Below are 23,507 nucleotides of genomic sequence, written 5' to 3' on the forward strand. Positions count from 1 at the left end.
TGAGTAAAAGGTGGGACCCCATTACCATTTATTGTAAAAGTGAACCGAGACTCTTATTTACAACGGAATAAAATGACAAAACATGACTTTTATTCGCGACGAAGGGAGTGGATGTCAATGTTTCATGGTAAGATGCTGAGCTAGGGTATTTGTTTTTCCAAATCAACTTTCAGTGTTGGGAACCTGGGCAGCCTAAAATAAAGATCGAAAATAAATAGAATTAACAATATTTATAATTATTACATAAATTTATGCTTAAAAAAGACACCAGAATTATCATATTAGTATATTTGTAAGAATCCACCGTTAAATTAATAAAACCCACTCTAGATAAATCAATTTTCTTTTTGGTATGTCCCACTTTAAGGACACATTTCTAAAAATAGAAACATCTCTACTTTTTCAGTTTTTCTTACTATATTCTCTCCACTTAACTCTAGGCTGGTAAATCGTGCGGATTTAGTCGCTATCGGGTCAACCCAATATCGACCCAACCCAATAAGGTCAGACCCAACCCAACCCGAAATCGTCGTGTTCTTATCGGGTCCCAACCCAACAGATTCATGTCGGATTAGTGCGGATTTCGTGTCATCCAAAAAAATATCATTCCTCTTTTAATGATAGTAAGTTACTATACAATATAGTTTGACGCTACACGATAACGTCCAAAACATGATATTATATAATTAAAATTTGATATTACACGATAAATAAGATATTACAAAATTAAAATAATTAATTTAAATAATTTTTAAATCCAAATAATAGTTTAAAGTATAAATTAGTATATTAAAATTAAATATACATAAAAGAGTTAAAATAATTAAAATAATATAAAATTTAAGTATGCAGTCATATTTTTTATTATGAAAAATAATAATAATAGTATTAATCATATTTTAACTAATAAAAATAAAGTATAATATTTTTTAATTAATAAAAATAATTAAAATTAAAGTTTAATATATTATTTTAATTAATAAAAATAATAAAAATAATAGTTGTTTTCTTAACAGATAATCCAATCCGACCCAACCCAACCCAAAATTTTCGGGTTTTTTTTGGGTCGACCCTGTAAGGGCCCAAATCTTAAACGTGCGTGTTCGTGTCGGATTAATTTTGTGCTGATTCGTGTCGGATTATCGTGTCAGATCAAAAATTGCCAGCCCTACTTAACTCACAAAACAAACACTATATAAATGTCAGAATAGAAATGCTCCACCTAAAGTGGAATAGAGGGATTATTAAAGTAAAGAATTGTACTACTACTAGTTTACAAAGAAAAACAAAAAAGTTCAAACAAAAGCAAGCCTTTCCAGCAACCTCACGTCAAAATAGCACAAATTCTCTGGTTTCACTCCAACAACTGTTGTGGTTTCTTAAAAATAATCTGGAAATGGCAGAGTCCTTTGTTTCGATTCTGATACATAATCTTAGTTATCTACTCGAAGAAGAGATCGGAGTGATCATGGGCGTAGACAAAGAGATGAAGAAGCTGCAAAGCACTCTCACCACAATCCAATCAGTTCTTGAAGACGCTGAAGCCAAACAGTTCCACAACAAATCCATCCACAACTGGCTCACCAAGCTCAACGCCGCCGCCTTCGACATCGAGGACATACTCGATGAGTGCAGCACCGAGGCTTCCAAGCTGCCCACCAAATTCAATCTCAAGAAGATCCTATTTAGCCGCAAGATGGGGAGAAGAATCAAAGACATGACTCACAGACTCGATCATCTCGCTGCAGAGAGGAACAACTTCCATTTGTCTGAGATTGTCGCGCCTGATCAGGAGGTCGACTGCAGACGTGAGTCAGGATCAGTTTTGATTGAGGGTGATCATATTTATGGAAGAGATGAAGACAGAGAGAGCATTGTGGAGGTATTACTGAACCAAGAATCCAAGCTCTCTGTCTTGCCAATCGTTGGCATAGGAGGCCTTGGGAAGACGACGCTTACTCAGTTAGTCTTCAACGACGAGAGAGTAACTCGTCATTTTGATGATAAATTGTGGGTTTGTGTTTCTGATAATTTCTGTATCAAGTTCTTGATTGAGGCCATGATACAGTCCGCCACAGGAAGCGCTTCAAATCTGGTGCAGCTAGATGCGCTGCAGAGACGCATCCGTGAGGTTTTGAATGGGAGAAGATACCTATTGGTGTTGGATGATGTGTGGAGTGACAATCAAGAAGACTGGGCTAAGTTTAGAAGCATTCTGGACTGTGGTTCCAGTGGTGCTTCGGTTGTTGTCACCACGCGATTGAGGAAAGTGGCAGAAGCAATGGGAACGCTTCTGCCATTTTCCTTGAAAGGGTTGTCCGAGGAGGACCTCTGGTCGTTGTTTAAGTTAAGAGCGTTTGGGCAAGAGCAAGAGAGCGAGGCCTTTCCTGGGTTGGAAACTATAGGGAGGCAAATAGTGAGGAAGTGTGGCGGAGTTCCTCTGGCGGCCAAGGCACTAGGAGGGCTTCTCCGGTTTAAGAGGAGAGAAAAGGAATGGGTTCATGTTAGAGAGAGTGAGATATGGGAAGAAGAAACCATGATCATGCCGGCTCTAAGGCTGAGCTACCATCATCTCCCTCTACAGTTGAGGCAATGTTTCGCTTATTGTGCCGTCTTTCCTAAAGATTATGAGATGGAGAAGCAAGATTTGATCTTCCACTGGATCGCTCTCGGATGCATCAAACCAAACGGAGCAGAGGAGGTGGAAGACGTTGGTGACCGGATATGGAATGAATTGGTTTCGAGATCATTCTTCCATGAAGTTACGTTACAAGGAACTAACAAGGAAATATTAACAGCTACAACAACAGCAATATCAGTCGAAATATTGACAACAACAACAACAGCGAAGATACACGATCTTGTTCATGATCTAGCTCAGTCTATATTGGAGAACAAAGTCCCTGGATCAAGCTCAAATGCATCAGATAGCAAAGTAAGAAAGGTACATTTCACTAAACATTCCTGGGAAAATGGTTGTTCTAGTATTTCATTGAATGTGCCCACATTGTCCAATATCATGAGTTATCCTCGATTGAGAATTGTAAAGCTAAATTGGGCAAGAGTGGAAACCCTACCAAATGCAATAGCCAAATTGAAACACTTGTGCTATCTTGATCTAACAAGCTCCCACATTCGCATTCTCCCTTCTACTTTCTGCAACCTTTGGAATCTGCAAATTCTCATCATAAATGATTGCATCCTTCTCGAAGCTTTGCCCAAGAAGATCAAATACATGACGAATCTTCGTCATGTATTCCTAGATGGATGCCTCAAGCTGAGTGACATGCCTTGCGGAATCAAGGAATTGACTCATCTGAAGACGCTCACTCTGTTCATAGTGGGTAACAAAGCAGGAAATCAGCTGGATCAGTTGCAGTTGTTGAAGATCGGAGGAAGGCTTGAAATCCGACATCTGGAGAGAGCAAAGAGCGAATTGACGAGAGCAAAGCTATTTGAGAAGCCAAACCTAGCTCATTTAATCCTCAATTGGGAAGGCGACTCTGCGGAGGCAATGGATGAGAAGGTTCTGGAAGGCTTGGAACCTCATCCGAATCTCGAGTGTTTGCAAATAAGTGGCTTCAGAGGAAGGTATGCTCCAGTTTGGATGAAGAAGATGGAGAATTTGAGTCAAGTGAATATGAGATTTTGCAGAAATTTGTCGCGTCTGCCATTAATCGGTGATCTGCCACGTCTAAAATCTCTGTATCTATGGGGCATTGATGCGTTGGAGTATATAGTGGATGAAAATGGAAGTCGGAATTCGAAATTTGCATCGTTAGAGCGGCTGAGGATTGGGAATTTGCCGAATCTGAGAGGAGTGGTGGAGGGGGATTCTCATGCGGTGGAGGTGTTCCAGAATGTTCGAGAGCTATATATAAAAAATTGCAATTTGTGTGATCTGGATCTGCATCTGCCGTCGCTGCGATCCATCAGATTGTGGAATATGTGTGAGCTGACTGCGCTGCCGCGTGAGGTGGCGTCGCTGTCGGAGTTGGTGATTCGGCAGTGCCCGAAGCTGGTGGCGCTGCCGCCGACGCGGATGCCGAAGCTGGAGTCGCTTGCGATATTCGACTGCCCGCAGCTGGCGGCGCGATGTGTGGAAGAGAAGGGTGAGGAGTGGGAGAAGATTGCCCACGTTCCCCATCTCTTGATTCGTTAACGTTTCAACACCACCCCCCAAATTAAATGGAACATCCATTCTAAGCTGCGAATGAATCTTAGAGAGGTAAACTCACCTATTCTTTTCTTTTCTTTTCTTTTGTAGACATGTTGATTTTAAAGATTAATTGACTTTAACAATTTAATTTTAAATAGATAATTATACTAAAATAATTTATTTTGTAATTTATAGTATGTATTATGCATGGAGTAGAGTATATTTATGGCGGTTGCACCACAACACGGATCAATAGCCAAAAATGATCTCAATAAATGCCTAGAAAGATGCAGGAGGGAATGAAGACGGTGATTCTATTTGAATGAGTTGGATTCTCATTCAAGGGAGGTGGTAGAGTTAACAAGGACTGATCAAGATTGAGTTGCAGTTGTTTGGTTATCAAATTTCTTGCTTTTCCTATTATTTATTGTTGGCAATTGAAACTAAAAATATAACATATAACTGTCTCACATCGGTGTCAAGAGAAAAACTGAAACTAGTATATAAGTCTCATGGGCCCCTTCTCCTATCACCAATTGGTTTTAGGATGGAACCCATGGATTTCTATCATTTATGATTAGTGTATTGCTTACAATTCTTTTTAGTTATTCCAATCATTTGATATAGATAATGCAACCTGATTTCATTTGTAAGCAATGTACGGTTGAATCGCCGAGGATTAATGGTTAAATTTCAAGTCAAGTACATATGAATTAAAGAAAGAAAGAAATGAAGGTAGAAAGGATTGATAACTGCATTGGATCATCATCATGCCATTTTATCATCGAGAGAGGAAGATAAGATACTAGCTAAAACAAGTGATGTGAATAAAATGAAATGTAACGGGCCATATATATATAGAGTTAAAATAATAAATAAAATCAAATATAGGCGTTAGCCGATCGCTCGCCACACAATTGGCGGCGAGCGAGCGATCGACTAACGCCTATCGTCCGTGCCCAACCTCTTGTCTGCCTCGCTCTCGTCCGATCCGCTAGCCGATTGCAGTAGTGGACTAGCTGCCCGCCCTAGACGCTAGTCCACTATTGTGAATGTTCTTAATCTAATATACATACATGATGTTTTTTATAGGAATATATTTTTTTTACTCTCGATACTCTGAGTTGACAACACTATTTAATGAGTTAAATAAAAAAAAAAGTTACATATATTAATGGAGAAAGAAAATATAATGGAGTAATAAAAAACCGATAGAAAGTATGATTAAATATAATTTTAGAAAAAAAAATATAGCATCTTGACATCTCTTTTAGAACAACATAGTCTCATTTGCATAACTATATATCTATATATATAAATAGGGGTGCGTTATAATGATAACCCATATTTATGTAATAACCCTATAACTAAATCTCCACCACACATTTAAAGACGCTTACAATTTAAAACATATATATATCACAATGAAGGCGAGCGACCAGATAATCGGGGCGGCGGGGGCAGTGTACAAGCTAAGATGCCGGGAGGGGAGATTATCGCGGTGAAGAAGCTGTTGATGAAGAACAAGGAGGCGGTGAGGAAGAGGCGGGACGGCGGCGGGGTGCTGGCGGAGGTAGAGGTGCTGGGGAATGTGAGGCATCGGAACATCGTGCGGCTGCTGGGCTGCTGCACCAACAACCAGTGCACGATGCTGCTGTATTAAAGTTGGTTGATTGCATAATTTTCTTTCCACCTATCCCCAGCATCGTTCCAAATTTTGATTGACAAACACAATTAAAGTCGAAAAATTGATATTTTATTACTCCTCCAACAATATTAAAGTCGACAATTCCACATGCAGCTGCCGTCTATAAAGTGAATTGGGCTGAGTTTGTTAAAAAAAAATATCATTGTATCAACTCAGAGTATCATTCTATCCGACAAAACTATCATTTTATGTACATACCTACAAACCATTAAAAGTATCATTGTATCAACTCAGAGTATCATTCTATCCGGCAAAACTATCATTCTATCTGCCAAAACTATCATTTTATGTACATACCTACAAATCAGTAAAAGTGTTAAGGGCAGTCTTCCCCTAACGATGAATTCCTCGACGAACTTCGCGGGTGCCTTGCCCGTCGATCAGATCGCCGGCGAAATTTGTGAATTTTCTTGTGCGTGAGGCGCAAGAAAGAAAAGAGAGAGAGATAGCGTGAGATAATTTTATTTCATTGTGTGGGAAATAAATTACACACGTATTTATACTAAGGACCCTAGGGTTGATTCGACCTACGATCCGGGAAAGAATCAACAAAGAAAACCCGGAAAGGAACTTAACGTCCGTTCAACGAATAAAGCCCGCAAAAGACAATTCTAACTATTACATTAATTAAATGACTCAAATTAAAGAAATAAAGACTCTAGCAAAATAACAAAGTCTTCGTCTTCACCCCGTGACGAAGTCCCCATAACGCGACGGCCTCTTCACGACCCGTCTCTCCGACCTTGCCCGTCGCGGCTGCTCTGGCTGCTGCTCCACTGGCGAGACGCCTGTGTCGGCGTCGAGTTCTTCAATTGGCTGCACCTCCCGTTCCTTCAGTCTAGCTGACGGGGGACCCGTAACAACTCCCCCCCCTTAGACAACTCCTTGTCCGCAAGGAGTGACGGAAACCTCTTGCGTACCACGGACGCCGGCTCCCACGTCGGATACTCCCCCGAATCGTCCGACCAGCCCAGCTTCAGTTCATCCACCGCTGACCCCGCGCGGCACACAGTCCGCTGATCCAATATACACGTCGGAGACGCCACCGGTTTGCCCCTCGCAAAACGCCCCGGTAACTCCGTTGCCACCCACTTAGTGTTCTCCACAAACGGCCTCAACAATCCTACGTGAAACACATTATGCACGCGGCTTCCTTCCGGCAATTGCAGCCGGTAAGCTACCTGCCCAATCCTCTCCAGCACCTCAAACGGCCCATAGAAACGCCTAGACAATTTGGACGACAAGGGCTTTGCCACCGAATGTTGTCTATATTGTTGCAGCTTAAGGAGGACCTTGTCTCCCACCGCAAACTCCAACTCTCGGCGATGTTTATTCACCGACTTCCGCATGCGTTGCTGTGCCCGCTCTAAATTGGTGCGAAGCATTCGAATAGTCTCCCCACGCTGCCGAATCAACACCGCCACGTCCGGGGGGGTCGACCTCGCCGGTTCCGCCGCTATCAAGGGCGGTGGTTCCCGTCCATACAACGCCTCAAAAGGCAAAATCCCCAGACCCTCATGGTGGAAACAATTCAAAGCAAGTTCCGCCCAAGGTAAAAAATTTGCCCATTTTGTCGGCCTATCCGCCGTGAATGCCCTTAAATACTGCTCAAGGCCGCGGTTACGAACCTCCGTCTGGCCATCCGTCTGGGGGTGATAGGCCGTTGAGAAATGTAGCTTAGTTCCACTCAAACGCAACATTTCCTCCCACACATTATTTAGGAACACCGGGTCCCTATCTGACACCAAGGTCTTCGGAAAACCATGGTGCTTCACCACCGTCTCCACAAATAAATTCGCAATCTTCAAAGCATTGTAGTGAATTGGTAACAAGGCGAAATGCGCATATTTAGACAAACGATCCACCACCACCATTACCCCCGTGAATCCCCGGGAAGATGGAAGACTCGTGATGAAATCCATCGAGACATCCTCCCAAACCTGGGACGGAATGGGAAGCGGCTGTAGTAGGCCCGCCGGTTTCTGGGTCGAGTATTTCGTCGTCTGACATTCATAACACGACTCGACAAAATTCTTGACATCCTTTCGCATTCCCTTCCAGTAAAATGACGCCGCCAAGCGCCTAAACGTCCTATCCACCCCTGGGTGTCCGGCCGCGGGGGACGCGTGATGTTCAAACAAGAGAGCCGCCTTTGCCTCCGAATCCCTGCTCACATAGACGCGCCTTTTATAGTATAACAAGCCGTCCACCAAGGACACGTCCCGGTCGGCCGTGCCGTGCTTCAACGCAGCCTGCAATTCGATCAAATCCGGCGTGGAATCGGTCTCTTGCTTTAACAATTCCCAAATACTCGGGGTGGGGTGAGCCACCGCCATCAATGCCAGGCTCGCTTCAAGAGCCGCCGCCGCCGAGTCAGCCGGTGTTTCTGGCCTTGCTTCGTCGTCCGGCTGCTCGGGAGGCGTGCCTACAACTGGCACCTCCATGTCTCGCCTCGAGAGGGCATCGGCCGCCTTATTCGAAGCCCCTGTCTTATATTCAATCCGGAACTTATATCCCATCAACTTCCTCGCGTAGAACTGTTGGTCCGGAGTCTGAATAATTTGTTGTAACAACTCCTTGAGGCTCTTCTGATCACTGCGGATGATGAATTCCCGACCCAATAAATATTGGCGCCATTTCTGCACTGCCTCCACAATCGCATATAGCTCTTTATGATAAGTAGATGACACCCGCCGCCTAGGCCCCAATTTCTTGCTGAAAAATGCCAATGGGTGGCCATCTTGGAGCAACACCGCTCCAATACCAAAATCCGACGCATCCGTCTCTAGATAGAAAGGCTGGCCAAAATCCGACAGCCGGAGAACCGGGGCCGAAGTCATCGCCTGTTTCAAGGCATTGAAGCTATCTTCCGCGGCGGCCGACCACGCGAAACTGTCTTTCTTTAGTAACTCCGTCAATGGACCCGCGATCGACGCATAATGTTTGATAAATCGCCGATAATACCCTGTTAAACCTAGGAACCCGCGTAGCTGCTTTACGGTCGACGGTACTGGCCATGCTACCATAGCCTCAATCTTTGCCGGGTCGGCTTTTAATCGGCCATCCGAAATAAAGTGCCCCAAATACTCCACCGTCGAACACGCAAACGTGCACTTTGATAGCTTCACGAAGAAGTGGTGAGCTCTAAGGATGGATAACACCTCGTTAATGTGTCGGATGTGTGACATGAAAGTCGGACTGTAGATGAGGATGTCATCGAAAAACACGATCACCCACTGTCGCAGAGCCGGCCGGAAGATGGCATTCATAGCCGCCTGAAACGTGGATGGTGCGTTCGTCAAGCCGAATGGCATGACCAGGAACTCAAAATGCCCGTCGTGAGTTCTAAACGCAGTCTTGAAGATGTCGTCCTCGCTCATTCGGATCTGATGATAACCCGACCGTAAATCCAACTTTGTAAAGAACCGTGCCGCCCCTAACTCGTCAAACAATTCATCCGCTGTCGGGATCGGGAAGTGATCGGGGACTGTGACCGCATTCAAGGCTCTGTAGTCAATACAAAAACGAAACGAGCCGTCCTTTTTCCTGATAAGTAAAACCGGCGACGAAAACAGGCTCTGACTCGGTCGAATAAAGCCCGATTCCAACATGTCCATCACCTGCTTCTCAATTTCATTTTTCTGGAAATATGGATATCGGTAGGGCCGCACATTGACCGGTTTCGCATTTGGCAACAAGTGAATCTTGTGGTCGAATTGTCGCCTGGGGGGAACCCCCGATGGCATCCCAAAAACCTCCCTGTGGGTTTCAAGCACACTGCGAATCTCATCCGAGAGCCCCGGCGGGAATTCCAACTCCTCGGCTATTGCCACCTCGCCGGACTCTGCTGCCGGGACGTGGACCATCTCAAACAAATCCCCCTGACCCTGTAACGTGAGAAGAGTTGCAAAGGTTTTCAGCGACACCTCCTCCGCCGATGGGGGAACGAGCTTAAGGCAGACGGGGCGGCCGTTTCGCAAGAACTCCAACGTGCCCTCAATATAATCACTGGTCACTCTCCGCATCTGCTTAAGCCAAATCCTTCCCAATATCACCTCGGGGCCATGCACAGGTAGAATGTGTAAGTCCACCAAAAAGACATGCTTTTGAATTACTACCCTCGTCTGCATAGATGCATGGGTGCACAGTAGTGATGCCCCGTTACCGACGTAAACACGAAAATGCCGAACATGCTGCAGGGGCAATGCCAATTTCTCCGCCACCGTGGGGTGCAAGAAGTTATGTGAGCTCCCCGTGTCCACCAAAATGCGCACCGGCACATCGCCAATCGCACCCCGCAACTCAATGTCCTCCTCCCGTTGTCTTCCATCCAGGGCGTAGATGTGAGACAGGTCCGCCGAGATAACCGGCGTCTCTTCCAGCCCATCCTGATCCTCTTCATCCTCATCCGAATCCATATCTGCTCCCATATAAACCAAAAACCTGCCTCGGCAAGAATGACCCGCCGCCCACTTCTCCGAACACCACCAACAAAGCCCGAGCTTCGATCGCTCCGCGCGCTCCGCTGCGGTCAGCCGCACCACCGGCATCTTAGAATATTCCGGCCCTTTCGCCTGTGGCGGCCGATTCAAAGGCGGCGTTGGTAAAGCAAGCGGTTGGTGAGGGGCTGGGAACTGCCGCTGGTCGCGATTCTGCCAGGCTCGGCGTTGCCCCCCTGTCTGCGGTGGGGGTCGATCGTTTGTCGAGTCATACTCGGTTGCCAACGCCATAGCCGCTGCCACAGATGGCGATTCTGGTGTTTGACCTGGTTCTTCACAGGTTGCTGCAGTCCCTCCACATAGATAGGCAGCAAAATGTATTCTGGCACCCCACGGACGCGATTGAGCATTGTCTCGAACGCCGTGTGGTACTCCGCCAACGACCCCGATTGGCACAACTTCGCAATCAGGCCTATGAAGTTCTGAAAATACTGAGGATCGAACCGCCGATGCACATCCTCCAAAAACTCCTTCCACTGTGCATGGGGATTGTTGTCGCGGTAGTTGAACACCCATTCCGAGGCGGGTGGATCAAATAACATCACCACGTAGTGCAAACGGTGTTCCTCTGGCATCAGCAGGTGTTCGAAATAATATTGCACTCGGGCTATCCAATTGGCCGCATCCGTTCCGTCAAATCGCGGCTGTTGCATCTTAAATTGATGAGGATGTCCAAACTGCTGGCCCCCGGGCTGCCTTCCCGCGGGGTTGTCCCAACTCGTCGGGTGGTTCGAAGCGTAACCCTCGAATCTCTGGCTCGGTGGGTCCCAAGCCGACCCGCGATTCCCAAACGGAGCCCCCCAGGTCGACGTCCCCCCATTAGGGTTTGACGGCAGTGGGGAATTCTGGTAGCCCCGGCCCGGCGGCTCCCCTAGCAACGATCGGGAGGGACCCGACGCCAACACCCCTGTAGCCTGGGTGTAAATCGGGAACTGCTGTTGCCCGCTCGAAGGAGGTTCTGGGTCCGGCCGTTGCGGATGAACCCTAGACGGCGCGCCGCGCTCCGCAGTCTCCATTCGCGCTTCCATCCGTGCTAAGGACGCTAGAACGTGCTCCATCGCTATGGCCGTAGCATCCAGCGGCAAGGTCGACGGAGGTATCGGTTCCAAGCCACGGATTGAGAGTTGCTCCGTGCGGCCCGGTTGTGTCATGCTTCCGATGAGTACAAGAATGAAAGCACCACTTGTTAAGGGCAGTCTTCCCCTAACGATGAATTCCTCGACGAACTTCGCGGGTGCCTTGCCCGTCGATCAGATCGCCGGCGAAATTTGTGAATTTTCTTGTGCGTGAGGCGCAAGAAAGAAAAGAGAGAGAGATAGCGTGAGATAATTTTATTTCATGGTGTGGGAAATAAATTACACACGTATTTATACTAAGGACCCTAGGGTTGATTCGACCTACGATCCGGGAAAGAATCAACAAAGAAAACCCGGAAAGGAACTTAACGTCCGTTCAACGAATAAAGCCCGCAAAAGACAATTCTAACTATTACATTAATTAAATGACTCAAATTAAAGAAATAAAGACTCTAGCAAAATAACAAAGTCTTCGTCTTCACCCCGTGACGAAGTCCCCATAACGCGACGGCCTCTTCACGACCCGTCTCTCCGACCTTGCCCGTCGCGGCTGCTCTGGCTGCTGCTCCATTGGCGAGACGCCTGTGTCGGCGTCGAGTTCTTCAATTGGCTGCACCTCCCGTTCCTTCAGTCTAGCTGACGGGGGACCCGTAACAAAAAGTATTATTGTATCAACTCAAAGTATCATTCTATCCGCCAAAACTATCATTCTATCCGCCAAAACTATCATTCTATAGCCAAAACTTCTATAGAGTAGAACTCGTGGATCAATGCACTGCCACCAATTAATCCACCAATTGAAAACCTATCCAGACAAGAATGTAACAAAATTTCTTAATCAATTTCCAAAACTAAGAAATTAAATTGTAAAACTGAGATCAAGTCATCAAGCAATCCATCCAATCTCATTAATCATGTTGTTACTTAGTTGACGTAACAACTGAAATGAATATTAACCAAAATAAAATCAACACCTATCAATAAACTATAATGAAAATTGAAAAAATGAAATCTTATCATTCTCCTTCCGTTGGTCAAAATTCACCGTGACTTGAAGCCCAGTAACATACTGCTCGATGCCGAGATGGAGGCGCGTGTGGCCGATTTCGGCGTCGCCAAGTTGATTCAGAGCGATGAGTCTATGTCCGTTATTGCTGGATCTTACGGCTATATTGCCCATCATATAGGCATAATTATCTTAAGTTTCATTTTATCAAACAAAACTATCATTCTATCCGCCAAAACTATCATTTTATGTACATACCTACAAATCAGTAAAAGTATCATTGTATCAACTCAGAGTATCATTCTATCCGGCAAAACTATCATTCTATCCGCCAAAACTATCATTTTATGTATCAGCAAAATGAACCTCTCAAATGAAATAGAGAATAATAAAAATAAAAATATTGAAAAAAGAGAATGAAAAAGAATGATGAGAAAGCTGCGTTTTGATCAGTTTTGAATAACATATTTGCGAGGAAAATATTTTATTTTATGAATGATAATTATATTTTATATGGACTTATTTTATGGAGTAATATTTTTCAGTATTTTAAAGTATAAAAACAAGAATGGATTTATTGAAAAAAGAGAGAAAGAAAAGGATGAATATTTTAATAAAAGAGAATGAAAAGGAAGCTGCGTTTTGTTCTCAATGCTTTGCGTATTAAGCACTGCATTCTGTGCTGTGATTTAAATCACAGTAGGGGATACAATGATTTGTAGGTACGTACATAAAATGATAGTTTTGGCGGATAGAATGATAGTTTGCCGGATAGAATGATACTCTGAGTTGATACAATGATACTTTTAATGGTTTGTAGGTATGTACATAAAATGATAGTTTTGCCGGATAGAATGATACTATGAGTTGATACAATGATATTTTTTTTTTAACGAACTCAGCCCAATTCACTTTATAGACGACAGCTGCATGTGGAATTGTCGACTTTAATATTGTTGGAGGAGTAATAAAATACCAATTTTTCGACTTTAATTGTGTTGTCAATCAAAATTTGGAACGATGCTGGGGATAGGTGGAAAGAAAATTATGCAATCAACCAACTTTAATACAGCAGCATCGTGCACTGGTTGTTGGTGCAGCAGCCCAGCAGCCGCACGATGTTCCGATACCTCACATTCCCCAGCACCTCTACCTCCGCCAGCACCCCGCCGCCGTCCCGCCTCTTCAGTGATAAAATGATATTTTTGTTTCATAATGATAGTTTTAGATTTTTGGCTGATAAAATGATACTTTTGCATCATAAAATGATAGTTTGAGAGGATAAAATGATAGTTTCAAATGATAAAATGATACTTTTGCATGATAAATTGATTGTTTGAGTTCTTTGGTTGGATAAAATGATAGTTTCGGGGAATAAAATGATAGTTTCAAGGGGTAAAATTTGGAAGGCTTGCCGTAGTAAATATTGCAATAAGAAAAATAAACATGTCGACATTGATTTTAACATTACTCCCAAGTCTACACTATTATACGAAAAGAAGCACACCAAGAAAATTGACTCAAAAATCAAAAGTTAGGATATTTGTGAACACGTGGAGGGTATATTGCAACATTTTGCCGAACACCTCAACCCTCAAGAAGAAATTTTATAAAAAATCTGATGAAACAACAAAAGGGTTACAAGAAAGATTCAAAATCAGAAGCTTAATTAGCCAAATAGGTGAGCGGTTCTGTGAGATCATCTACCTGCGTCGGGCTTTTGAAATCGTTTCAGAGGCATTTGATGACGATTTGAGGCAAAAAATTAGGTATCTAATAGAGCGAGCGATGCTGAATTCTTATCAACTCCACAAGATTTCAGTTGGGAATAATGTTTGAATCTCAGCCAAAAGATTAGAAAATATGTGTGGTCCAAATTTGGTTATAGGATTATCACACAAATTAGGGGTTATCATATGATCACAACTCTCTCTATATATATATAAATACATCCCTATAGGATTGTGATCAAGATAGAACCATTCTTAAACGTAGAACCATTCTTAAACGTAGAACAAATGTCAAACGGAGGTCGTTAGATCTTTTAATCCAATGATGTTGATTTGCACAGCAACTTCCCATTACAACCAAAACTATTATTAATGGGTGAATGCAGAGAAGTGAAAAAATAAAGCATGCATGGATTCTTCTTCGTTTCATTCATTCTTCCATCAACATGTGAGTTTTTTTCACATGTTGAGTCCGGAATGTTGTGAAAACATAGTCTAATATGTATGATTTTTAATCTTGACCGTCATTTTTTCCTTATCCAATGAATAAAATATGTAGAGTTCTAGGTTCTACATTTAAGAATGGTTCTATCTTTAACGCAACCCCCTATATATATATATATATATATATTAAAAATAGATAGTAGAAATTATGATTAAATATAATTAAAAAAAAAGAAGAAGAAATATAGCATCTTGACATCTCTTTTAGGACAACATAGTCTCATTTGCATAACTGAATAACTATATATAGATTACTGCTCTATAACCAAAATTATCTATATAATTAAATGAATGAACCAATGGGTCGCATTGCAGTTACAGTTGACAGCACGGAGCTGTGGTGACCTTGAAGTTACGGATTTAAATCCATCACTCCAGTGGCGAAGCCAGAAGTTTTACAATGTGGGACCCAAATTACTGTTAATATTTATAGAATTTTTTCGATGTTCTTGACGCTAGAAGTTTAAAATAATCGATATTTTTAATTTTTATTTAAATACTATATAATGGGATGAAAATGAATTTTTTTATGTTTATATGTCATCAAAGAAAACATCAACGAAAATATACATCAATAATTATTTTTTTTTAATTTTTTTAATGATGAGTATAATTATGGAAGAAAACAATTACGAAATGAAAAAAAAATTAAAATTAGCATAATTTGGTATAAAAGAAAACAAATAAAAATTATGTTCTAAAAAATAGAAAGTAAAAAGAAACAAAAATATACACATTATGCTGCATAAATAGAAAGAAGAATAAAAAAAAATGCATTAATAGGAAGAAGAGAAAAAAAATAGGTAAAAAAGGCTGGAATGTGAATCAAACTCCTAGAGACTATGCCTCCAACCAATTGCGCTACATGTTTTACAGATTAATAGTATTTGTTTACATGTAATAATACAATGAAAATAAAATTGATGGGGGACTGGGCCCCTTGGCCTCACCGTGGCTTCGCCGCTGTGCCACTCGCTGGAGACTTTCGGCTTTAATCCGCAACCCGGTCGGGCAGATTAGTCGGATTCCGCCACGTGGAAAAACAAATGGATGGAGTCATCCTAAGCGAGCCAGTCACCCTTCCCTCCTGCATATTTCAAAACATTAATTGAGACAAAGGAGTAGAAATTATACATTCAACATTTTGGCTATTGAATTCGTGTTATGGTACACAACTGAAACCGCATGCAAATTACAAATAAAATGAAGAAACAAGAAGGAATAATTTAGTTTAACTTCACCTCTCAAGCTTCATTCGCCGCGTTGAAACGTTACCTAATCAAGAGATGGGGAATGTGGGCAATCTTCTCTCGCTCCTCACCCTCCTCTTTCACACATCGCGCCGCCAGCTGCGGGCAGTCGAATATCGCAAGCGACGCCAGCTTTGGCATCCGCAACGGCGGCAGCGTCACCAGCTTCGGGCACTGCCGAATCACCAACTCCGACAGCGACGCCATCTCCCGCGGCAGCGCACTAAGCTCATACAGGTTCCACAATCTGAGCGATCGCAGCGATGGCAGATGCAGATCCAGATCACGCAAATTGCAATCCTTTATGTACAGCTCTCGAACATTCTGGAACACCTCCATCACCGCATCTCCCTCCACCACTCCTCTCAGACTCGGCAAATTCGCAATCCTCAGCCGCTCTAACGATGCAAATTTCGAATTCCGACTTCCATTTTCATCCACTATATACTCCAACGCATCAATGCCCCATAGATACAGAGATTTTAGACGAGGCAGATCACCGATTAATGGCAGACGCGACAGCAAAATCTCATGTTCACTTGACTCAAATTCTCCATCTTCTTCATCCAAACTGGAGCATACCTTCCTCTGAAGCCACTTATTTGCAAACACTCGAGATTCGGATGAGGTTCCAAGCCTTCCAGAACCTTCTCATCCATTGCCTCCGCAGAGTCGCCTTCCCAATTGAGGATTAAATGAGCTAGGTTTGGCTTCTCAAATAGCTTTGCTCTCGTCAATTCGCTCTTTGCTCTCTCCAGATGTCGGATTTCAAGCCTTCCTCCGATCTTCAACAACTGCAACTGATCCAGCTGATTTCCTGCTTTGTTACCCACTATGAACAGAGTGAGCGTCTTCAGATGAGTCAATTCCTTGATTCCGCAAGGCATGTCACTCAGCTTGAGGCATCCATCTAGGAATACATGACGAAGATTCGTCATGTATTTGATCTTCTTGGGCAAAGCTTCGAGAAGGATGCAATCATTTAAGATGAGAATTTGCAGATTCCAAAGGTTGCAGAAAGTAGGAGGGAGAATGCGAATTTGGGAGCTTGTTAGATCAAGATAGCGCAAGTGTTTCAATTTGGCTATTGCATTTGGTAGGTTTTCCACTCTTGCCCAATTTAGCTTTAGAATTCTCAATCGAGGATAACTCATGATTGTGGACAGTGTGGGAACATTCAGTGAAATACTAGAACAACAATTTTCCCAATAATATTTCGTGAAATATAACTTTCTTACTTTGTTATTTGATGCGTTTGAGCTTGATCCAGGAACTCTGTTCTCCAACATAGACTGAGCTAGATCATGAACAAGATCGTGCATATTCGCTGTTGTTGTTGTTGTTGTCGTCGTCAATATTTCGACTGATATTGCTGTTGTTGTAGTTGTTAATATTTCCTTGTTAGTTTCTTGTAACGTAACTTCATGGAAGAATGATCTCAAAACCAATCCATTCCATATCCGGTCACCAACGTCTTCCACCTCCTCTGCTCCGTTTGGCTTGATGCATCCGAGAGCGATCCAATGGAAGATCAAATCTTGCTTCTCAATCTCATAATCTTTAGGAAAGACTACACAATAAGCGAAACACTGCCTCAATTGTAGAGGAAGATGATGGTAGCTCAGCCTTAGAGCAGGCATGATCATGGTTTCTTCTTCCCATATCTCACTCTCTCTAACATGAACCCATTCCTTTTCTTTCCTCTTAAACCGGAGAAGCCCTCCTAGTGCCTTGGCCTCCAGAGGAACTCCGCCACACTTTTCTCACTATTTGCCTCCCTATAGTTTCCAACCCAGGAAAGGCCTCGCTCTCTTGCTCTTGCCCAAACACTCTTAACTTAAACAACGACCAGAGGTCCTCCTCGGACAACCCTTTCAAGGAAAATGGCGGAAGCGTTCCCATTGCTTCTGCCACTTTCCTCAATCGCGTGGTGACAACAACCGAAGCACCACTGGAACCACAGTCCAGAATGCTTCTAAGATTAGCCCAGTCTTCTTGATTGTCACTCCACACATCATCCAACACCAAAAGGTATCTTCTCCATTCAAAATCTCACTGTCTCTGCAGCGCGTCTAGCTGCACCAGATTTGAAGCGCTTCCGGTAGCGGACTGTATCATGGCCTCGATACAGAAATTATCAGAAACACAAACCCACAATTTATCATCAAAATGACGAGTTACTCTCTCCTCGTTGAAGACTAACTGAGTAAGCGTCGTCTTCCCAAGGCCTCCTATGCCAACGATTGGCAAGACAGAGAGCTTGGATTCTTGGTTCAGTAATACTTCCACAATGCTCTCTCTGTCTGTTGGCAATTGAAATATAAAAATGAATATAATAATATCTCACATCGGTGTATACAAAGAGCTTAATCCACTATATAAGTCTCATGGACCTCTCCTCTTATCACCAATTGGTTTTAAGATGGAACTCATGGATTTTTATCATGGTATCAGAGCGGGTCGCCGACTGTGGGTCATATTTAACTGATCCAGCAGTATATATGGGCTGAAACCGAAATGACTGACTCAGCAGTATAACTGGGCTGAAAATTTGGGCAAGTGGTCCAACCGATCGAAAAAAAGATTGGGCCGATTGTCCAATCGATCATAAAAAAGTCCAACCCCTCCAAGATTCACCTTAAAGGGTTTGAGGGAGGGTGTTGGCAATTGAAACATAACAATGAATATAATAATATCCCACATCGGTGTACACAAAGAGCTTAATCCACTATATAAGTCTCATGGACCTCTTCTCTTATAACCAATTGGTTTTAAATTAGAACTCATGAATTTTTATCATTGTCTTCATCTCTTCCATAAATATGATCACCCTCAATCAAAACTGATCCTGACTCACGTCTGCAGTCGACCTCCTGATCAGGCGCGACAATCTCAGACAAATGGAAGTTGTTCCTCTCTGCAGCGAGATGATCGAGTCTGTGAGTCATGTCTTTGATTCTTCTCCCCATCTTGCGGCTAAATAGGATCTTCTTGAGATTGAATTTGGTGGGCAGCTTGGAAGCCTCGGTGCTGCACTCATCGAGTATGTCCTCGATGTCGAAGGCGGCGGCGTTGAGCTTGGTGAGCCAGTTGTGGATGGATTTGTTGTGGAACTGTTTGGCTTCAGCGTCTTCAAGAACTGATTGGATTGTGGTGAGAGTGCTTTGCAGCTTCTTCATCTCTTTGTCTACGCCCATGATCACTCCGATCTCTTCCTCGAGTAGATACCTCAGATTATGTATCAGAATCGAAACAAAGGACTCTGCCATTTCCAGATTATTTTTAAGAAACCACAACAGTTGTTGGAGTGAATAAGCAAAAGAATTTATGCTATTTTAAGGGAGATTCGGAATTTAGTATGCTACTTTTTTTGTTGAGGTATTTCAAGTGCAGATGAAGATAATGACGTTGGGAAATAGTTAGGTTGGTTTAATTTATTCGTCAAACATGTAATTTGGTTCGTTGATTGTTCAAATCCGGCAGCTTTCAGCAACGGAGAGAAAGAGTGGTAAGTCCAAAATTTGCGTATTTAGTGATTACAATTCAATACAGTGTGACTGGTTATAAACTATTACTCCCTCCGTCCCATCTTATGTGATGGATTTCTTTTCGGCACGGGAATTAAGAAAATGATATGTATTGAGTTAGTAAAGAGAGTAAAGTATGAGAGAGGAAAAAGTAAGAGAGAATAAAGTAAGAGAGATAGAATAAAGTAAGAGAGAAGGAATAAAGTAAGAGATGGTTGAAGTTTTATTTTTAGCTAAAAAAGGAAATCAATCACTTGAGGAGAGATAACCAAAAATAGAAAGTTGATCACTTGAGATGGAACGGATGGAGTATTACACTTGTGCATTGCATGGAAATATTTTACTTATTGTATAAAACTGTTCATTTTAATGAAATAATTTATAGTAATCAATTAATGTTCAAAAGTTACAATAAGGAAAAATAAAATATAGATTTAGTCTAATTTTGAGGGACGACTCACAAAATGGTAAAATTAAACTATTTTTTTGAGGATAGGGGAAGTATTATAACATAGCCCTTGTAGTAGAATAATTAGAATAAAACAAACAAAGCCATAAGCATTGTCTGTTTGTCATCATTATTACTCCTAAAAATCCTACTACATTTACATAAGAAAATTCTCAAATCACTATTGTCAATCATCAAGTGAAAACATTTTTGAGAAATGCAATTTAATCCATTAAGTTATTATCAATGCCAAGTGTTAGTATATTTCCGTGCTATTTAAAACTATATACTTCCTTCGGCCTACACGATGCTTACAATCAATTTTTTCATGTGATTAAATTATTATCCCTCTGTCCCGTATAAATGAGGCGTTAGTAATTGATACAAAGAGAGAATAAAGTGGAAAAGAGTAAATAAGATAAATAAGAATATAAAAAAATCATGACAAGAATTTTGATTATGTATACATCATACTCATATTTCGTCGGTGACTTCCATTTTCTCCAAGAAAATAAAAAAACAATAATCATAGACAAGAATTTTGATTTTGTATATATCATACTCATATTTCGTGGGTGACTTCCATTTTCTCCAAGAAAATATAAAACAATCATGATTCATGACAAGAATTTTGATTTGGTAATTGGTACTACTATATATCGTACTCCTATATGTATTCAAGCATTCATATATGAACTATTGAACTTCAAATTTCAATGATAATGAAAAACTTTGATTACGTAAATTTCCACAATGTGTCCCCATTGTTGCAGCTTGGGTGCTTAGTGGGTAGGATCATGACTTTGTAATTAAAATATCTTAATCCCGAATACATATATACATAATCTACATAGTCCATGCTACATAAAATTTGATTTTGCGCGATTATGCAATATCTTTGTAGAAATAATGGAATAAATATACCCGGTCAATGTATTTTGACCAAATAATAAATGTGACGAGACATTTAATTTTGCGAAATTAAATGACATAGCGTCGATCTACATTTTACGTAGATAAATGTAGTATATTCACTTTCTCTAATCCGATTTCCAGTGAGTGAGAAATAGTGGATTAAAGTTGGATATAATTAGCTTTTAATTAAAGCTTGAAGTTTAAGCTTAGGGAATAATTAATTAGTGATTAATTATCCCACATTGGAGAAGTAACACATCTTTTAATGTGTTTAAATTAAGTGACTTTATGTTACTCCCCCCGTCCCACATAATTTGACCCAGTTTTCCATTTTGAGCCGTCCCACATAATTTGACCCATTTCACTTTTACCATTTTTGGTAGTGGACCCCACATTCCACTAACTCATTCCTACTCACATTTAATTATAAAATTAATATATAAAAGTAGGACTCACATTCCACTAACTTTTTCAACTCACTTTTCATTACATTTCTTAAAACCCGTCAAAGTGTCCCAAATTATGTGGGACGGAGGGAGTACTTAATAATTATAGTGGATCAAGATGGGTGAAAGAGTGTGCGCGCCGCCGCCGCCGCCCGCCCTCCCGAGCTCGTGCTCGCGGGCCGCGGGCCTCGGGCCCGGTCTCGATCTCGATCTTGGACTTGGACTTGGCAATTGGTCTTTGGGTGGTCTCTCTCTCTCCGCATTGTTTTTCTGTCGAAAGCTCTGCCCTCTCCTCCATCCAGTTCGCCGGAGCTCTGTTGATTGCGGTGCTGCATCGAAATAGACGTAGCCGTTTTATCTTTGGGGACGACACGCCAAACCGAGAGCACTACCAGGGCGTATCTCCTATTGCGGAAAGAAGCCTCCTCGACTCGGCTAAACAACAGCTCACGGTTACTGTTACAATTTCACAATTGTAATTTTAGTTCAGTTTCATCTTTTTTGTATTCCTTCTTTGGGTTGTATTACGCCCGGCTTTTATCTCCTGTAATCCCAGAAACCAACAATCGCAAGACGAGATAACTTGTCTTTGAAGGAATTTGGACTATAAACTGAACTAAAACTTTCGAAACTTTAAACATCTTTGCTGGAGATGTCGACTGAATCCAACACCGCTGCTGCCACCACCACCGCCGCCATTTCCTCCACCATGGCGATCACTAAACCCGTCAACACTTCGTCGATTCCGACGATGATGCCCACTCTAGGGCGCTATCCATCTTCATCAACAACCCCTTGGGAGTTTGTTAACCTCCTTGGGCTCACTGGTGGATCCACCTCGAGTGGATCGGTTGGTTCCACTTTTAGTGGTTCTTTCGGATCCTTTAATGGATCGAGTGCTGGGGCCTTCGGGTCTCACGCGGGTGCTAGTTCCTTCGGGGACAGTACGATCATGGCGGGCTCTATGCCCAACATGAATGGTGGGGGCTCTATGCCCAACCAAGTTGTTGGTTCATTCGGGGGCAACGGAATTGGTTCCTTCCATGGACCAAGTTCGGCACCTTTGCCACCAAGAATGATGCCACCTGCCGAGAAGCCACCAAAGTTTGGAGGATCTGACTTCAAAAGGTGGTACCAAAAGATGTTGTTCTACTTGACAACATTGGGCGTCGCCAACTTCCTCACGGAAAACGAACCGCCCACGCCAAGCGACCAAGAGACTTGGCTCGAAGTCATGGCGGACTATGAAGCATGGAGAAAAGGGAATTATCTATGTAAAATTTTTATTTTAAGTGCATTAGATGATAGCCTCTACAATGTATACTCCAATGTAACCACATCTAAACAAACGTGGGAAAGCCTAGAAAAGAAGTATAGCATAGATAATGCTGCAGGTATTGAACAAGTTGTAACATCAAAGTTTATGGACTACAAGATGGTCGACTCTCGACCCATCATGGAGCAAGTCCAAGAGCTCCAAATGATCAGCCACGCATTAGTGGCTGAAGGGATGACCTTGCCCGACAAATTTCTAAGGTGCACGATCATTGACAAGCTTCATCCCAGTTGGAAGGACTTCAAGAACTATCTCAAGCACAAGCGAAAGCAGATGACCCTTGAAGACTTGATCGTGAAATTGCGCATTGAGGCTGATGTGCGCAAAAGCGACCAAAAGGCTAAGGGCTTCACCCCACTTGAAGCCAAAGCCAATCTGTTGGAGCGGGGCGGTCCATCCAACAAACGCACTCGCCCAAATCGTCCAAGTGACAAAGGGAAGGGAAAGCAGTCTACAAAGAAGTTTGAAGGCGATTGCTACAAATGTGGCAAACCGGGCCACTTTGCAAAGGACTGCCGCAGCAAGAAGAAGAAGCCGGCTGCCCACATCGTTGAAAAGGAGTTCAAGGACTGGGATGAAAACGACCTCATTGTTGTGGTCACTGAAGAAGTTAACCTTGTTGACAACAAGGGTGGCTGGTACATCGACACCGGCGCTACTGCTCATGTCTGCTCAGATAGGAGCAAGTTTGCCTCCTACACTGCTGTTGAAGGGAGGAAGATCAACATGGGGAATCAAGCATCGTCCGAAGTCCTCGGCATTGGCAATGTGATTCTCATGATGACGTCTGGCGTCACAATCATTTTGAAGGATGTGCTGCATGTCCTAGACATCCGCAAGAACCTAGTGTCAGGATCAATACTAGTTAATAAGGGGTTTAAACTTGTATTTGAGTCTGATAGG

At 42.6% G+C, this 23,507-nt stretch overlaps 2 protein-coding genes and 1 pseudogene across 4 annotated transcripts; 1 reads left to right on the forward strand and 2 right to left on the reverse strand.

The window, feature by feature from the left end:
• Positions 1-1,269: 1,269 nt before the first annotated feature.
• On the forward strand, positions 1,270-4,830 carry LOC121771302 (putative disease resistance protein RGA4). Its single transcript, XM_042168084.1, has 2 exons — positions 1,270-4,228; positions 4,355-4,830. The coding sequence occupies exon 1, from the start codon at positions 1,397-1,399 to the stop codon at positions 4,160-4,162; it is 2,766 nt and encodes a 921-aa protein (XP_042024018.1). The 5' UTR covers positions 1,270-1,396; the 3' UTR covers positions 4,163-4,228; positions 4,355-4,830.
• Positions 4,831-15,640: 10,810 nt separating this feature from the next.
• On the reverse strand, positions 15,641-17,153 carry LOC121771133 (putative disease resistance protein RGA3). Of its 3 annotated transcripts, none has more exons than XR_006043941.1 (2): positions 15,924-17,142; positions 15,641-15,769 (listed from the first exon to the last, which is right to left on the reverse strand). XR_006043941.1 is itself a non-coding variant. In XM_042167926.1 (2 exons), exons 1-2 carry the CDS (start codon positions 16,269-16,271, stop codon positions 15,757-15,759), a joined length of 327 nt encoding a protein of 108 aa, XP_042023860.1. In that variant the 5' UTR covers positions 16,272-17,153; the 3' UTR covers positions 15,679-15,756. The 3 variants fall into 3 exon arrangements, 1 of the variants encoding a protein (XP_042023860.1); XM_042167926.1 differs by having other exon boundaries at positions 15,679-15,769; positions 15,958-17,153; XR_006043942.1 differs by having other exon boundaries at positions 15,693-15,769; positions 15,958-17,142.
• Positions 17,154-17,234: 81 nt separating this feature from the next.
• LOC121770268 lies at positions 17,235-19,201 on the reverse strand (annotated as a pseudogene).
• Positions 19,202-23,507: the final 4,306 nt, after the last annotated feature.

Source organism: Salvia splendens, chromosome 16 (assembly GCF_004379255.2).
Source record: "Salvia splendens isolate huo1 chromosome 16, SspV2, whole genome shotgun sequence".
NCBI lineage: Eukaryota > Viridiplantae > Streptophyta > Magnoliopsida > Lamiales > Lamiaceae > Salvia > Salvia splendens.

What these genes read in the sequence shown, in the direction of transcription:
- LOC121771302 (XM_042168084.1), top strand. Translation starts at nt 1,397, where the DNA reads ATGGCAGAGTCCTTTGTTTCGATTCTGATACATAATCTTAGTTATCTA.
- LOC121771133 (XM_042167926.1), bottom strand. Translation starts at nt 16,271, where the DNA reads ATGGAGGTGTTCCAGAATGTTCGAGAGCTGTACATAAAGGATTGCAAT.